Source organism: Mus musculus, chromosome 3 (assembly GCF_000001635.26).
Source record: "Mus musculus strain C57BL/6J chromosome 3, GRCm38.p6 C57BL/6J".
Taxonomy (NCBI): Eukaryota; Metazoa; Chordata; class Mammalia; order Rodentia; family Muridae; genus Mus; species Mus musculus.
In genome coordinates, this window is record NC_000069.6 from 102,985,248 (window position 1) to 103,004,256 (window position 19,009).

Genomic DNA, 19,009 nt, shown 5'->3' on the forward strand with positions numbered 1-19,009 from the left:
TATTCCACGACAAAACCAAATTCACGCATTATCTCTCCACGAATCCAGCCCTTCAAAGGATAATAACAGAAAAAAACCAATACAAGAACGGGAACAACGCCCTAGAAAAAACAAGAAGGTAATCCCTCAACAAACCTAAAAGAAGACAGCCACAAGAACAGAATGCCACCTTTAACAACTAAAATAACAGGAAGCAACAATTACTTTTCCTTAATATCTCTTAATATCAATGGTCTCAACTCGCCAATAAAAAGACATAGACTAACAAACTGGCTACACAAACAAGACCCAACATTTTGCTGCTTACAGGAAACTCATCTCAGAGAAAAAGATAGACACTACCTCAGAATGAAAGGCTGGAAAACAATTTTCCAAGCAAATGGTATGAAGAAACAAGCAGGAGTAGCCATCCTAATATCTGATAAGATTGACTTCCAACCCAAAGTCATCAAAAAAGACAAGGAGGGACACTTCATTCTCATCAAAGGTAAAATCCTCCAAGAGGAACTCTCAATTCTGAATATCTATGCTCCAAATACAAGAGCATCCACATTCACTAAAGAAACTTTAGTAAAGCTCAAAGCACACATTGCGCCTCACACAATAATAGTGGGAGACTTCAACACACCACTTTCACCAATGGACAGATCATGGAAACAGAAACTAAACAGGGACACACTGAAACTAACAGAAGTGATGAAACAAATGGATCTGACAGATATCTACAGAACATTTTACCCTAAAACAAAAGGATATACCTTCTTCTCAGCACCTCATGGTACCTTCTCCAAAATTGACCACATAATAGGTCACAAATCAGGCCTCAACAGATTCAAAAATATTGAAATTGTCCCATGTATCCTATCAGATCACCATGCACTAAGGCTGATCTTCAATAATAAAATAAATAACAGAAAGCCAACATTCACATGGAAACTGAACAACACTCTTCTCAATGATACCTTGGTCAAGGAAGGAATAAAGAAAGAAATTAAAGACTTTTTAGAGTTTAATGAAAATGAAGCCACAACGTACCCAAACCTTTGGGACACAATGAAAGCATTTCTAAGAGGGAAACTCATAGCTATGAGTGCCTTCAAGAAAAAACGGGAGAGAGCACATACTAGCAGCTTGACAACACATCTAAAAGCTCTAGAAAAAAAGGAAGCAAATTCACCCAAGAGGAGTAGACGGCAGGAAATAATCAAACTCAGGGGTGAAATCAACCAAGTGGAAACAAGAAGAACTATTCAAAGAATTAACCAAACGAGGAGTTGGTTCTTTGAGAAAATCAACAAGATAGATAAACCCTTAGCTAGACTCACTAAAGGGCACAGGGACAAAATCCTAATTAACAAAATCAGAAATGAAAAGGGAGACATAACAACAGATCCTGAAGAAATCCAAAACACCATCAGATCCTTCTACAAAAGGCTATACTCAACAAAACTGGAAAACCTGGACGAAATGGACAAATTTCTGGACAGATACCAGGTACCAAAGTTGAATCAGGATCAAGTTGACCTTCTAAACAGTCCCATATCCCCTAAAGAAATAGAAGCAGTTATTAATAGTCTCCCAGCCAAAAAAAGCCCAGGACCAGACGGGTTTAGTGCAGAGTTCTATCAGACCTTCAAAGAAGATCTAACTCCAGTTCTGCACAAACTTTTTCACAAGATAGAAGTAGAAGGTATTCTACCCAACTCATTTTATGAAGCCACTATTACTCTGATACCTAAACCACAGAAAGATCCAACAAAGATAGAGAACTTCAGACCAATTTCTCTTATGAACATCGATGCAAAAATCCTTAATAAAATTCTCGATAACCGAATCCAAGAACACATTAAAGCAATCATCCATCCTGACCAAGTAGGTTTTATTCCAGGGATGCAGGGATGGTTTAATATACGAAAATCCATCAATGTAATCCATTATATAAACAAACTCAAAGACAAAAACCACATGATCATCTCGTTAGATGCAGAAAAAGCATTTGACAAGATCCAACACCCATTCATGATAAAAGTTCTGGAAAGATCAGGAATTCAAGGCCAATACCTAAACATGATAAAAGCAATCTACAGCAAACCAGTAGCCAACATCAAAGTAAATGGAGAGAAGCTGGAAGCAATCCCACTAAAATCAGGGACTAGACAAGGCTGCCCACTTTCTCCCTACCTTTTCAACATAGTACTTGAAGTATTAGCCAGAGCAATTCGACAACAAAAGGAGATCAAGGGGATACAAATTGGAAAAGAGGAAGTCAAAATATCACTTTTTGCAGATGATATGATAGTATATATAAGTGACCCTAAAAATTCCAACAGAGAACTCCTAAACCTGATAAACAGCTTCGGTGAAGTAGCTGGATATAAAATTAACTCAAACAAGTCAATGGCCTTTCTCTACACAAAGAATAAACAGGCTGAGAAAGAAATTAGGGAAACAACACCCTTCTCAATAGCCACAAATAATATAAAATATCTCGGCGTGACTCTAACGAAGGAAGTGAAAGATCTGTATGATAAAAACTTCAAGTCCCTGAAGAAAGAAATTAAAGAAGATCTCAGAAGATGGAAAGATCTCCCATGCTCATGGATTGGCAGGACCAACATTGTAAAAATGGCTATCTTGCCAAAAGCAATCTACAGATTCAATGCAATCCCCATTAAAATTCCAACTCAATTCTTCAACGAATTAGAAGGAGCAATTTGCAAATTCATCTGGAATAACAAAAAACCGAGGATAGCAAAAACTCTTCTCAAGGATAAAAGAACCTCTGGTGGAATCACCATGCCTGACCTAAAGCTTTACTACAGAGCAATTGTGATAAAAACTGCATGGTACTGGTATAGAGACAGACAAGTGGACCAATGGAATAGAATTGAAGACCCAGAAATGAACCCACACACCTATGGTCACTTGATCTTCGACAAGGGAGCCAAAACCATCCAGTGGAAGAAAGACAGCATTTTCAACAATTGGTGCAGGCACAACTGGTTGTTATCATGTAGAAGAATGCGAATCGATCCATACTTATCTCCTTGTACTAAGGTCAAATCTAAGTGGATCAAGGAACTTCACATAAAACCAGAGACACTGAAACTTATAGAGGAGAAAGTGGGGAAAAGCCTTGAAGATATGGGCACAGGGGAAAAATTCCTGAACAGAACAGCAATGGCTTGTGCTGTAAGATCGAGAATTGACAAATGGGACCTAATGAAACTCCAAAGTTTCTGCAAGGCAAAAGACACTGTCTATAAGACAAAAAGACCACCAACAGACTGGGAAAGGATCTTTACCTATCCTAAATCAGATAGGGGACTAATATCCAACATATATAAAGAACTCAAGAAGGTGGACCTCAGAAAATCAAATAACCCCCTTAAAAAATGGGGCTCAGAACTGAACAAAGAATTCTCACCTGAGGAATACCGAATGGCAGAGAAGCACCTGAAAAAATGTTCAACATCCTTAATCATCAGGGAAATGCAAATCAAAACAACCCTGAGATTCCACCTCACACCAGTGAGAATGGCTAAGATCAAAAATTCAGGTGACAGCAGATGCTGGCGAGGATGTGGAGAAAGAGGAACACTCCTCCATTGTTGGTGGGATTGCAGGCTTGTACAACCACTCTGGAAATCAGTCTGGCGGTTCCTCAGAAAATTGGACATAGTACTACCGGAGGATCCAGCAATACCTCTCCTGGGCATATATCCAGAAGAAGCCCCAACTGGTAAGAAGGACACATGCTCCACTATGTTCATAGCAGCCTTATTTATAATAGCCAGAAACTGGAAAGAACCCAGATGCCCCTCAACAGAGGAATGGATACAGAAAATGTGGTACATCTACACAATGGAGTACTACTCAGCTATTAAAAAGAATGAATTTATGAAATTCCTAGCCAAATGGATGGACCTGGAGAGCATCATCCTGAGTGAGGTAACACAATCACAAAGGAACTCACACAATATGTACTCACTGATAAGTGGATACTAGCCCAAAACCTAGGATACCCACGATATAAGATACAATTTCCTAAACACATGAAACTCAAGAAAAATGAAGACTGAAGTGTGGACACTATGCCCCTCCTTAGAAGTGGGAACAAAACACCCATGGAAGGAGTTACAGAAACAAAGTTTGGAGCTGAGATGAAAGGATGGACCATGTAGAGACTGCCATATCCAGGGATCCACCCCATAATCAGCATCCAAACGCTGACACCATTGCATATACTAGCAAGATTTTATCGAAAGGACCCAGATGTAGCTGTCTCTTGTGAGACTATGCCGGGGCCTAGCAAACACAGAAGTGGATGCTCACAGTCAGCTAATGGATGGATCACAGGGCTCCCAATGGAGGAGCTAGAGAAAGTATCCAAGGAGCTAAAGGGATCTTCAACCCTATAGGCGGAACAACATTATGAACTAACCAGTACCCCTGAGCTCTTGACTCTAGCTGCATATGTATCAAAAGATGGCCTAGTCGGCCATCACTGGAAAGAGAGGCCCATTGGACACGCAGACTTTGTGTGCCCCGGTACAGGGGAACGCCAGGGCCAAAGGGGGGGAGTGGGTGGGTAGGGGAGTGGGGGTGGGTGGGTAAGGGGGACTTTTGGTATAGCATTGGAAATGTAAATGAGCTAAATACCTAATAAAAAATGGAAAAAAAAATAAAAAAATAAAGAGGAAAAAAAAAATATTAAATTTTGGCCCTAGAAATATGAAAGAAAAAATGTTGTATTTATCTTCCCTCCTGAGGTAAATTTTATAGTACTCAGATTACTAAAACACTCTCAATTAACTAAAGTATAAATTAAAACAATAATCAATATTCTGTATTTATCCATGAAGATATAAAGCATTAAAACATATTGTGGAGAAAAGAAAAAAAAAAAAAAAAAAAAGATTAGAATCTAAATATACAGCAAATCTAAGTTCTAATTTCCTTATCTACTGGAACAAGCAACTGTTCATCAGGGAGAAAAATCAGAAGTAAATGAAAGGAATGAGCAAAGGTGGAAGTCCACAGATGGCAGGAATGTATTTAAGGTCACTGAACAGTTAGAGAGACTCAAACCTAGAGTGAACTCATGCTTCCTTCAAGTCCCATTTGCCCATGATTTTGTTGTTGGGGTGGTGGTGGTGGTGGTGGTGGTATGGGGGTGGGGTGGGGGTGTGTGGTGGTGGTATGGGGGTGGTAGTGTGAAGGTGATATAGGGGTGGTGGTGTGGAGGGGAGTAGGGGGGAGTTGGGGGGGAGGTTGTTTTTTGACACATGGTCTCGTTAGCCCAAGCTCTCCTAAAACCCACTCTCCAGCTCACATTCATTTTGAACTCCTGATCCTGATGCTCCTGCCTCCAACTCCCAAGGGTTGGGATTACAAAGATGAGCCACCACGCCTGTTTTAAATGTGTACTCAAATTTAAAATAATATACAGAGTAACCATAAAGCTAAGGGAAAGAGTATGACTTACAAGTTTTAGTCAAATGTGTAGAACAATTATTTAAATATTTAGTATTACAAAACTAAAATTAAACTGAACTAGTAAACAGAGGTAGGCTCAGGGATTAACTCTGTGGTTGAATATTTGTCTAATGTGTGTAAGCCCTTGGCTCCATCCCCCCAATAACAATAAGTTAAGCAGGCATGGTAGCATGCCTATTGTCCCAGCCTGGAGTAAATGGAAAGGCTCTGCCTCAAGAAGAGGCTGGGCAGAGGGAAGAATATTATTGATAAAATGACATAACAACAGATTTTTTTTATTATACAGTCTTTACTGATATCTAATAGCCACCCATGGTGGAGTGCACCTTGTTTGTTTGTTTGTTTTTTCGAGACAGGGTTTCTCTGTGTAGCCCTGGCTGTCCTGGAGCTCACTCTGTAGACCAGGCTGGCTTTGAACTCAGAAATTCACCCGCTTCTGCCTCCCAAGTGCTGGGATTGAAGGCGTGCGCCACCACGCCGCCGGGCCTTGGAGTGCACCTTTTATCTCAGCACTCAGAAGGCACCAGTAGGTGGATCCCTGTGACTGATCTACCCCGTGAGCTCCTGGACAGCCAAGGCTACACAGTGTGATCCTATCTTTAAAAAGAAAAAAATCTGAATGTACAATATAAATCTCTTCCAATCACTTCTCTGCTTTTTTTTCTTTTTTCCTATTGTTTTAATGGTTTGAGACATTAGTTGGTAGTTTTGTTGTTGGTTGGCTGGTTGGTTACATTTATTTTGAGCTGAGGTCTTGATATAGCCTAGACCAGCCTCTAACTCAAGTGTGACCCAGACTGGTCATAGGCACATGATCTTCCTACCTAGGTCTCCCAAGTACTTGATTCCCAAGTACAGACATGGCATATTCTACCACGTCTGGGTTCTTCTCTCTTTTAGATGTTAAGTCGTAGGCAGGGAGTATAGCTGAGTGATACAGCATGTGCCTAGAACCTATGAGGTTCTAAGCTCAGTTCCCAACACATAGGAATAGAAAGAATAAAAATTAGTTATTTGTTATTTAAAAAATTACCATTATTAAATTTTTTCTTCTTGGTTTTTCGAGACAGGGTTTCTCTGTATAGCCCTGGCTGTCCTGGAACTCACTTTGAACTCATTGGCCTCGGACTCCCGAGTGCTGGGATTAAAGGCGTGTGCCACCACGCCCGGCTCATTACTAAATTTTTAAAAATTGGAGAATTTTAAAATATAATCTATGCATCTTTGTGTTTTGTTTTATTTTGGTTTTGTTTGTTTTTCAAGACAGGGTTTCTCTATGTAGCCATGGTTGTCCTGGACTCACTTTGTAAACTAAACTGGCATTGAACTCACAGAGATCTGCCTGCCTGTGCCTCCTGAGTGCTGAGATCAAAGATGTCCACCTCCATACCTGGCTATTGGTGTTCATTTGATAAAACTCTGTGAAGACTAAAGTAATACCTGTAGCTGTTTGCCCATGCCTAAAACACAAACAGCCAATGAATATCCAGTATTGCTGTGATGATGGGGGTGGGGTGGGGGTGGTGGTGATGATGACGGTAAGATACTTTGGGGGATGGAAAGATGCCTCAACAGCCAGGTAGTGGTCGTAGTGTATGCCTTTATTCCTAACATTCTTAAGGTGGATTTCTGACTTTGAGGCTAGCATGGTCTACAGAGTGAGTTCCAGAACATTCAGAGCTACACACACACACAGAAACCCTGTCTTGTAAAACAAACAAACAAACAAATGAGCCTCAACAGTTATAGCCGCTAGCTGCTGTTGCAGAGGACTCAGATTCAGTTCTTAGCACCATAAAGCAGCTCACAGCTGTCAGTAACTCCAGTTGCAAGGGGGATCTGATGCCCTCTTCTGGCTTTGCTCTGGCCATACTGCATGCACAAGTGCACTTCCATGCATACAACTGAAACACTCAAACACATAACATGTAAAAATAAAAAATAAAAATGTAAAGGTACTTAGGTGCGTTGGGTGGATATGCTCAATTTAATTGTATTAATTTTTCCCATGTGGGGCAGGGGGTGGGGACATGCCACAAAGTGCATGTTGAGGTTAGAGGACAGCTTGCAGATCCAAGTTCTCTCCAATCACATTGGTCTCAGGATTGAATTTAGGTTGTCAGGCTCAGCAGCAAGAGCCTTTACCCTCCAAGTCTTCTCGACAGCCCTGTTTTTATTCTACTTAATAAAGATGATACATTAAGTCAAATCAACCAGAAAAATCCCTCTTTTACTTTTTAAAGGAAAAAAAAAAATGTCTGATGATACCCAAAATGCTGACATTGTGTGGGAGTCACTTGACATTCCTTAAACTTTACTAAGAATACTGACAATCCTGAAGCCTTGCGGAAACAATGGCAACCATCCAGAGAGGAATTCACCCACACAGTCCCTGATGGGCCCCATGGAAATAGCATAGCTGACGTCATAACCCTGCCAATGCGTTCCACATACACAGAGACTACTCACTGTTTTAAAGGCTTTTTATTTATTTAGAGAAAGTAAGAGGGAAAGAGGGAGGGGTATGGGAGGAAGAAGGAGAAGGGAGGGAGAGGGAGGGGGAGAGAGAGGAGAGAAATAGAGTGCTAGGTGCCTGTGTGGAGGTCAGAGGACAACTCCTGCGCATAATTCTTCCCTAACAACATGTGGGATCCAGGAGTCAAACTCAGGCAGTCAGCCTGTATGCAAGAGCCTCTATCTGCTAACCAATGGCACTCATCTTACTTTTTAGCATTTTTTATTAATAAGGGTTTGGGGACAGAGGACAATTTATGGGTAAATCCTAGCAATCACCTTTACCCACTGAGCCCTCTTGCTGACCCGCAAACAGTTTTATAAAGAAAAAAGTAAGCAAATAAACTTATCCAACTCAATTTTCCAATTTATTAAAAGCTAAATTTATTCTGTTCATAGAAATTGCTGTTTAGAGTGGGGTTTTGGTATGGTTTGGTTTTTTTGAGGCGGGGTTTCTCTGTGTAGCTTTCGTTGTCCTAGAACTCACTCTAAAGACCAGGCTGGCCTCAAATAAGAGATCTGATTGCCTCTGCTTCCTGAGTGTTGAGATCAAAGGTGTGCACAACCTCCCAGCTGTGGTTTATACTGTAGAATTAAAAGTCTAGTGTATCACTGCCTTTTGTCCCCACATATTTCCACAAGCCCTGCCCCTTCTATACTCCTATTTATGGTCATCCCAAGACAATAAAGACCAGTAAAAAATGATGTAGAGTTCTATGCACTAGAGAGCTGTAGTTCTTGGGTGTGTGGCACTGCATGAGGGAACTGGCATTTCAGTTGTGTGTCATTGTATCCCTAGGTATCACCCTAACAGCCACTGCCACACTACACAGTGTGTTCTTCAGTAGTTTTGCTTACAGTCCCAGAGTTCTACAATCTGCACAATCTAACCTTAAAGCATTTTCAGCATCCCAAAACACCATAGCTTCATTTTGAGACCCAAAGTACTAGTCTCTCTCTTTTCTCCTCTCTTCTCTTTCACTCTTTCATCTCTCTTCTCTCTTCTCTCTCTCTCTCTCTCTCTCTCTCTCTCTCTCTCTCTCTCTCTCTATCTCTCTGTGTTTCTCTGCACACTTGCACATGCACCAAGTCCTTGAGACAAGACCAAGGGCCCAACAGCTACAATCCAATATATAAATGTAAGGAATTAAGAGTTAAAGAATACCAGGGAGACAAGGGGGGGAAACTAAGTGAAATGTTAGAAACAAATAAACTAGCCTGTTCACAGTTGGGTATTCTCATGCACGGTGGCTGGGAGCATCAGGAGAGGCCCCTCCCTTCTCACCTGAGACTTATACTGCTGGCAACCGAAAACTTGTCCCCACTTCAGCCCTTCCTAATGTCCTAACCTATGCCCACATGCCTTAGGTAAGTTTATTTGGGCTACCAGTACAACCTTCAAGTGTCCCCCAATTTCTCCAGAACTGAGGGGATCTTTACCCCTTAATGTCCAGCTCACATAATCTGAGCCCTCATCCTGTGTGACTTCAAGGGGGTTGTGTACTCCTCAAGTATTTCTAAGAGTCCTGGGAAACGCTCCTCACAAAACGTTTGCAAATATATCCTGGTCTTTGTTGTAAACTTATTCGAGGCTATTATTCTGTTTTCCCAAAGTTGTTTTCCTTCCGAATGAAAATTATTTCATCTTCCCAGAGGCAACCTCTTAACACAGTTTTGTAAGTGTAAAATTTTTACAATAGGCATTTCCCCAAATCACAAAAGTACACCAAACATCACGTGTTTCTAAACTTTACATCTGAACTCAAGATAAAAGAGACTGTAGGACAGGGAAAATGATTCTTTAAAACACAGCATTACTACTATTCTACTGTCCTAGACTCTTTTGGACAAAAATATTTTAGGAAAGAATTCCCTGTCAGCCACCGTACTCGTTAAACACAGTCAGCCATAGTGCTGTAGAATAGCAGAATAGCTCCCAAATCAAAAGGCTTCCAACATTGCACTAAGGAAAGATTTTCCTTTGTGTATGTGCACACGCGTGTGCATCTAACTGATTGCATACACAAGTGCAGTTGTGGAAGTCAAAGGACAACCTCAGATGTCATTCCCAGACACTGCTCACCGTTTAAAGGAAGAAGGGAGGGAAGGAAAAAAGGAAAAGGGGGAGGTGAGGAGAAAGAAGAGAAGAAATGGAAGGAGGGAGGGAGGAAAGGAGAGGTTCCGGTGTATTTTACCACTTATTGGGGGTGAGTATCTGTTTCATCAGTTTGTTACAATCCCATTACTAAATAACAAACTACATCAATCAAAACCAGAAGAAAAGTTGAACTAAGACCGGAACAGAAATAACTTCGTGAAAAACCAGGATGTGGCACCAATCCGACCTCTGCTGCTCCACCCTAGAAAGGCTAAGGCTGTGGCGAAGCCTGAGGGTAACCAAGAGTCCACCTCTGCGCAGGCGCCGACCGAGATGCCACCACGCCTTTAAAGTGCACCCGGAAGTGACGCGATTCGCGCTGAGCCAGGGCCGGGTAAGGTCTGAGCGAAGCGCCTAGGCTAGCGGGCCCGGCGCGCCTCCTCGGCCACTATGAGCTGCACGATCGAGAAGATCTTGACGGACGCCAAGACGCTGCTGGAGCGGCTGCGCGAGCACGATGCGGCGGCCGAGTCGCTGGTGGACCAGTCGGCTGCGCTGCACCGGCGGGTGGCGGCGATGCGGGAGGCGGGCGCCGTGTTACCCGAGCAGGTCGGCCGGGGGCCGAGCCGCGCCCAGGGGTGGACGCTGCGGGCGGGTGGGTGGGGTCGCGCGGCCTGATTTATCTTGGTCTGGAGGGCAGGGCGGATGTGTGAGCTTCCTGTGTCGTGGGTGGGACTGCTGCCTCCTCCGCAGCACCTGCCCATGTTTACAGTGCCTTAGTCTGTCTTTCTGTCCAGTATCAAGAGGATGCATCCGACGTGAAGGACATGTCTAAATATAAACCTCACATTCTGCTGTCTCAAGAGAATACCCAGATTAGAGACTTACAGCAGGAAAACAGAGGTTAGTCAGGCGTGTGTGTGTGTGTGTGTGTGTGTGTGTCTAGGATTTTTTTTTTCTGGTAATACTACTTTGGACATTCTTACACAAGTGCCTGAACAGTTCACAAGCGTGCACATCGCATACATATATTTAGATCAGTGCTTCAAGGGTCAACTGGTAACAGTAAAATCTGTTAGATTGCTCTTTTAAAAGTCTTCCTGGTTGATGACCTTGAAAGATGTATTCAGTAGTTTAGCAGAGTTGAATTGTTAGATGGCTGGGGAGTGACCACATACCAAATGGAGGCTTCTATAACTAAAGTTCATAGTCTCCAAATGTAACATTTCGATATTAGAGTGAACACTAAAGTTAAGATCGACGTTTCTTTAATGTTCCTGTGCAAGATGGAAGGCTAGAACTTCGTCCCCCAAATACATAGTCTTAGGGTTGTTGATGACAGCAGGATGGTAGTTGTCTGATGGAGCCCTTTTACATCTGCCATTCCACTCTATGCCCCTGACCAAGTATTTACACAATGCAGCTAAGAAACAGGTTCACAGACACCAGTTGGAACCAGCCAGAAGGCCTGAACTGCCAAGCTGGAGGATCTGAGGCCATTCCAAGGGCCTACGTGGTTTAAGGAGAGAACTGACTCCTGGGGGTTCTTCTCTGACCCGACATGTGCCGTGGTTCACACAAATCAACAAAATGTAGTTTTTTTTTTTTAATTTTAATGAGCTCATTTTTGCTTCTGAGAAGTCAATTAGAAAACTGAATTCAAATCCGTGCCTCGTGATTACACGTCCCATTTTATTTGCACAAGACTCTACTGCCTAGAGAGTTGGTTTTCAGGTACACTGTTCACGTCTGTGGGCTTGAATACTGATTTCCAACTTTGGATTCCCAGTGTCCCGTGGAGTGTCTGAGAGCTCCAGCTGTTAGGAGGTTTGCCTTGAGACCAGTCTTAGACGTCATTGTCCAGATGTTTGCTTTTGTTGTTAGAACTGTGGGTTTCCTTGGAGGAGCACCAGGATGCGTTGGAACTGATCATGAGCAAGTACCGGAAACAGATGTTACAGTTAATGGTCGCTAAGAAAGCCGTGGATGCCGAACCAGTTCTGAAAGCTCACCAGTCTCACTCTGCAGTAAGAAACACTGATAAATAAATTGTAAATAAACTGAACTGAAATCGTGGGGTCGTTCCTTTGTTTGCAGAAAACAGTGTTCCTCTTTCTGCATATTTTCATAATCACTCTGAATTTGGCTGTGGCTTTGTGAAGACATGAATAAAGGAAGGGGATAAGGGCCTCTTCCATCCTTTAGTGGTCAAGTTACCTCCCTCACCAGGGATTTCTTTTCAGCTTGACACAGAAAGATTGAGAGTAGGCCATCCTGGGCTACATAGCAAGTGTGATACCAGCTAGTGTTGAAGGCATTCAGTGACTGCTTAGCTGATTGTTGTACATTCTATCGAGCCATAAGTTTTATAGTTCCAAGGGCATGAGTCGGATTTTATCCCTCGCTTCCACATAGCAAGCAGTCACTAACTTCATCAAATGACTCAGACTGTGTTATGGGGGGAGGGCTGGTCTTGTTCCTTTGTTTTATAGCAGTTCCTCCTCTTTGATCCTTCACTGTTTAACTTGGAGGAGCCAGCAATTACCTTGCAGTTTGTAGGGTGTTTCCTTGCCCTATTTTAGCTTTTACTGTAGTAATTAATTGGAAGCAACTATTTACTACAGTGAAAGATGCACCACGTTTCATCTTCTATCGTTAGGAGTTTTAGGCAATGGAATGTTTAAAATATTTGAATGTTTTAAATATCTAAATATTTGAGTTGTCTGTTATATTACTTTTGGTTGGTTGGGTGGGTGTTTTGTTTGTTTAGGGTTTTGTTTTGTTTTTTGCAGCTAGGTCTCATTTAGCCCAGGCTGGCCTCTTAACTCCTAACCCTCCTCCCTAGGCCTCCCAAGGGCTAGGATTACACGTGTATGCCACCACACCTGGTCCCTGGATATCAAACATTCTTTTGAAAATTGGAAATTATTTGAAATGCCACAGATTGATAGATTGATATTATTATAGCTCGAAATATAGTATGATTGCAATGTAACTTCTGTAGTGTGTACAAAGGGAGCCACTTCCCACTTACTCTTACTTCTCAAGGTTTTAATAGACATAAAATTCTCCTGTACATGCGTTCCATGGTCTTCATCACTAGGAACCTTTTCTTCATCTTATTTTCACAGGAGATTGAAAGTCAGATCGATAGAATCTGTGAAATGGGAGCAGTGATGCGGAGAGCTGTTCAGGTGGACGATAACCAATTCTGTAAGGTTCAGGAGAGACTAGCTCAGCTGGAGGTAAGGCTCTCACTGCCAGAAGGTCACCTCTTTTTCTTTTATTTATTTTGTTAAGTTCACTGGTTGTGAGTTTTAGAGGCTCTTGGGATGTATCACCACTGTCCTCACTGCAGTATAATAATGTTCCCCCTTTTTACAAAAATGTCTCAAAGAAGAAGAGAGGAAGGAAGGAAGGGGTTCATCTCAGAATGGGGCCTGGACTGGCTAAGAGCTCAAAACTGCCCTGCCTCAGCCTCGGCCTCCTGGGTTGCCTTGGTTGGCAGTGTTAATGTTCTTTGTGTCCTAGTGACTTAAAATTTCAATTTCTCCTTTATTTATTTCCTTTTCAGGAAAATAAATGAATGTAGTCAGCAGCAATCAGGGGAAATGTCAACTGTGGGGCTGGGGACAGAGCTCGGTTGCTATATCTATTAAGTATATGAATATACTTGAAAAGCAGAGGGGAGGAGGAACAGGTCATGTGTGAGCTGACTTCTCGCAGTAATAGAAAGTCAAATACATAAAATCTAAACTTGATCAAGAAATAGCAGTACAGAAGCTGGGCAGTGATGGCTCACGCCTTTTATCCCAGCACTCTGGAGGCAGAGATAGACAGATCTCTTAAGGCCAGCCTGGTCTACAGAAAAAGTTCCAGGAAAAGAAAAGAAGAAAAAAGGAAAGGAAAGGAAAGCAAAAGGAAAAGAAAAGAAAAGAAAAAAGATCAATCGGTACAGGCAACCCTTTAGAATTATAGAAGTAAATGCCAAGAGAAATATAAAAAGTGGGGTTGGAAAGATGCTCAGTGGGTAAGAGCACTGGCCAGAGGACCCAGATTCGATACCCAGCATCCACATGGTAACTCACAACTGCCTGCGACTGCTGGCACAGCACGTAGTGCACAGATGTACATGTAGACAAAACTACACATAAAATGAAGAGACCTTTTACAAAATATGCCACAGAAGAACAGTGAGGTGCAGCTGGGAGTGCAGTGCTTCCTTGGCATTCTTGAGCCCCAGGTTGGCTCCCCAGCACTTCATAAACTAGGTGTAATGATGCGTGGCTCCAGTCGCAGAAGCTTAAGAGTTTGAGACAGGAGGATTGAGAGTTTTGAAGCCAGTCTGAGATACTTAGTGAGTTTTAAGGCCAGCCTCTGATATATAAAACCCTGTCTCAAAAGGAAAAAAAAACAAATCTAAAGGGCTGGAGAGATGGCTCAGCAATTGAGAGTACTTGCTGCCCTTGGGAGGACCCGAGTTTAGTTTCCAACACTTACATGGTCACTCACAATCATCCCTAACTCCAGTTCTAGGTCATCTGACATTGTTCTGACCTGAAGGAATACTAGGCATGCATGTACCATACATCTACATATACATACATACATACATACATACATACACACACACACACACACTCACATGTATAAAATAACATGTGAGTTGGAAGGCAGAGGATCTCTGAGTTTGCGGCCAGCCTGGTCTACAGAATGAGTTTCAGGACAGCCAGGGCTGCACAGAGAAACCTTATTGCAAGGGGGGGGGAGGGTGGATAACAAGTAAAATCATGGGTTTTTTTAAAATGTAATTATATGTGTATGAGTGTAAAAATATGCAGAGAAGACACTTCAATGGGTGGTTTGAAGATTTGACTGGTTATTTCAGGTCCTATAGTGGGCCCTTTGAGAAATTCCAAAAGAAAAAGATAAGGTCCCTGCTCATATCTAATGAAGGAAGGACAGAGTACAGAATGGTATATAAGTGCTAGAAGAAAGATTAAGAATACTATGACTGAAGAGATAGCTCAGAAGTTAAGAGTACGTACAACTCTTGCAGAGGACCCAGTTCCCAGCAGCCACATTGTGGCTCACAACCATCTGTAACTCCAGTTCCAGGGGATCTGATGCCCTCTTCTGGCCTCCAAGGGCACTAGGCACTCAGATGGTGCTCGTACATAAGTGCATGCAAAACAATACATACACATAAGTAAAAAATAAATCAAGAGAACTGAGAAGCCGTTTATATGGTAGAGGATTTGTTCAACCTCTTGGTGAAGCTGGAAATGCTGTAGTTTATCTTGGTGTCCGTAAAGATCTGGACATGGCAACACACACCTGTAATTCCAGGACTTAGAAACAGAAGGGTCAGGAGTTCCAAGCCAGGCCTCACCTCACCTACTACATAAGACCCTATCTCAAAATAGACAATAATTTTCTACAAAAAGGATAAGGATAGAGTGTAGCCTATCCTTAGCTAAAAAAGAAAGTGATAGGTGTCAATTATCAAAATTAGTAATTAAATTAGGGACAGAGAGATGGCTTAGTGGTTAAAAGCCCTTGTAGCTCTTACAGAGGATCTGGTTTGATTCCTAGCACCCATATGGTGGTGACTCACGACCTATGTAACTCTAGTCCCAGACCAACAGTGCCCTCTTCTGACCTTCCAGGGTACCAGCTATGCACATGATGCACAGACATCCATGGAGGTAAAACATTCATACACATAAGATATTGAAATAAATCTAAAATGAAAAGGCTTAATCGTTTAAAGTCCAGGTGTGGCAGAGCATACCTCTAGTAATCTGGAGGCAAGGTCAGGCAGGTATCTGTTTAAGGTCAGTGTGATCTGCATATCAATTTCTAGGCCAGCAAACTCCACTCAGTAGGACTTTGTCTTTAAAAAACAATTTTTTAAGCGAGCAATGGTGACGCACACCTTTAATCCCAGCACTTGAAAGGCAGAGGCAGGTGGATTTCTGAGTTCAAGGCCAACCTGGTCTACAGAGTGAGTTCCAGGACAGCCAGGGCTATACAGAGAAACCCTGTCTCGAAAAACCAAAAAAAGGGCTGGTGAGATGGCTCAGCAGATAGGAGCACTTGACCGCTCTTCCGAAGGTCCTGAGTTCAAATTCCAGCAACCACATGGTGGCTCACAACCACCCATAATGAGATCTGATGCCCTCTTCTGGCACATCTGAAGACAGCTACAGTGTACTTATGTATAATAATAAATAAATCTTAAAAAAGAAAAGCCAAAAAAAAATTTTTTTTTCCTCTTTCTGGGCCAAAATAGTATGTTCTGACATAGTTTAACAATTAAAACACAGGAAATATCTTTTCTCCCCAGCTTGAAAATAAGGAACTTCGAGAGTTACTGTCCATCAGCAGTGAATCTCTGCAGGTTGGAAAAGAAAGCTCTGTGGCTCCTGCCTCTCAGACCATCAAGTAACTGGACTTCCGAAGGCTGGCTACAGCTTGCCCGTCAGAGCGAGAAGCCGTGCCCTCCTCTCCTGCCGTGTCCAAGAGTCCTGCCGCAGACTTGACTTAGTGTTGGGTAGAGGTATGGGGTGGCAGTTTAGAATTGCCACTTGGTATTCATTGTCCACTAACTAGTTTGGGGTGTACTAGTGAAACTAGACAAGTCCCCCATTGCTGGGACAGAGATGACATTTGTCACTCTAGTCCGGAATCTCTATAAACTGTTACCTGCAGTTCAATGTTGTTTTTCACAGCTTGGAAACACTGAACACTTTTATTATAAGCCAGGATTTTATTTTATATAGGATTATAAAAATTCCTTCTAAGAGTTTTTCAAAGATTTAACTTTTTAAAAATACATATTTGGTGTAAACCTAGATTTTTTTTTTCTTCCACTTGTAAAAGTAGCATGACTTCAAAGAAGCAGATTGGCAGAGTCTCTGAGTGACGTCGCTCATCCATGGGGTTTGATCCTCTCCGGTGCTAGGAGTTGGCACTTTGTGGTCAGGTGTCTTTGCTCTTAATTTGAGAGAATCTATTAGTCCCCAGGAAATACGCTTGAAAACAAGTAAGCCGGGTTCGCGTTGCTCCTCCTCCTCCTCAAGGATCCACAGTCATTCAGAGAGTGCTGAGGAACTTGGGCCTGCCCCATCATGCACAGGGAGCTATTAGATGTACATGACTGTACATGTACATTGGACTTAAATGCCAAAAATAGCTTTTATTTATTTGACCAAGTAGTTTTCCATTCTGTCTGCCTAAGGAGTCTTCGGCTTAGGTAGTTGCCTTGTATGAGACATACACATACACACACACACACACACACACACACACACACACACACATACCTCACTCACAGGTTCCTAGCTCCTAGGCACTTTCATGGACACACAGCTGTGCTGTGCTGTGCTGTGCAGAGCAGCACCACTGGGATGGTTTAGACCGGCATCAGTACTTTGCTGTCTTTCCATCTGCTGGGTTTTCTCATGGAAGCATTTTATTACTCACAGAAAGTTACCACATTCCTGATGCCATGCATTCAGGCAATCAAGAACAACCTGAGATTCTAATAGCTCCCTGTCAGTTCCTTCTCATCTTGGTTTGCTCATATGTCAGGTTTATAAATAATTCCTTTTGCACTGTTTGCCCAGATGGACTTTGGTTTTTGTTCCCATGTTAACTTTCACTCCAGCTGCTCCCCTTGATGTTTCCCCTAAGGGCCCCAAGTGTGTACTCCACAAACCCATTCAGGGGTGGGTTCCTTTACCACTTGTCAGCTGTCACAGCAGGTCCCATCACAGTGAGAGCATTATCAGTCAGTCTATTTCAGCAGTGAGCATGGTGTCCCTTTCTTTATCTGCCTTCTGTTCCCGTAGCACTCACTACAAAGGTCTTTGCATCTAGCTTTCAGAGGAATCTCTCCATTGCAGTCCTGAGGGTAGAGCAAGCTTTCGGTGCCCTGTGTCGTATAAATTCTGCCTGGTGTTAGTGCTGTGAAGGCATTGCAGAGCTAGCACATTGAATGGAGAAAGAATGTTTCACACTTGTGTGAAGATGCTAATATCTCTTGCAATGGGTGGAAGTATTTAGTGTATAAAATTTTAGTATGAAATTATATTAACTAATAAAAACCTTTTTGAGAAGATTTGCTCATTTTACTGAGAAATGAGTCTAAGAAGTTGAGCTGGAAAAAAAAAGGAAGTTTAGCTGAGCAGTGGCGATGTACACCTGCAATCCCAGCACTTGGAAGGCAGAGGCACATCTCTTGAATTCGAGGACATGCAGGTTTACCTAGTGAGTCCCAGGAGACTACACAGGGAGACCCTGTCTTGAAAAAAGCAAAAAGAAGTATAGGAGATTTTTTTCACATATTCACATACATAGCAACCATGGCAAGTGTTCATGACATAGATGTCATAAGCAGCTTGCAATTATTCAATATATTCAGCAGTATAAACCTTTGAAAAGCACATTAACAACCTATTCATTGCAGAAGTCCTGAATGTATAATTTACCACTGAAGTCTATTTCCATGTTTCTTAAAATGCACCTAATGAAATAGAAATTTATGGATGGAATCTGGAATTTACATCTTAATAATCATTCCAGAAAACGGCAGTACCGGTTTAAGAACATGTCTGTTAGGGCTAGGAGATGGCTCAGCAGGTCTAAGTGCTTACCATGAAGTCAGATGGCCTGAGTTCAATTCCTCAGAACCCACATGAGGGAAGGAGAGAACCAACTTCTAAAAATTACCTTCTGACCTACAACACACAAACAGATAAATTGTGTATGATGTTCTGTGCAAATTATTTCACTAGGAGTTAAAAACAAACCGACTTTAAAATGAGAAGAGTGGTAAAGGGATATTACAGAGGGGTGGGATATAGCAGCGCTATTCCCCTCTATGCTGCCTGC

At 42.2% G+C, this 19,009-nt stretch overlaps 1 protein-coding gene across 1 annotated transcript; it reads left to right on the forward strand.

Moving 5' to 3' along the window:
* Nucleotides 1-10,492: 10,492 nt before the first annotated feature.
* Nucleotides 10,493-18,667, forward strand: Sike1 (suppressor of IKBKE 1). Its single transcript, NM_025679.3, has 5 exons — nucleotides 10,493-10,720; nucleotides 10,909-11,014; nucleotides 11,996-12,138; nucleotides 13,243-13,356; nucleotides 16,461-18,667. Exons 1-5 carry the CDS (start codon nucleotides 10,562-10,564, stop codon nucleotides 16,560-16,562), a joined length of 624 nt encoding a protein of 207 aa, NP_079955.1. The 5' UTR covers nucleotides 10,493-10,561; the 3' UTR covers nucleotides 16,563-18,667.
* Nucleotides 18,668-19,009: the final 342 nt, after the last annotated feature.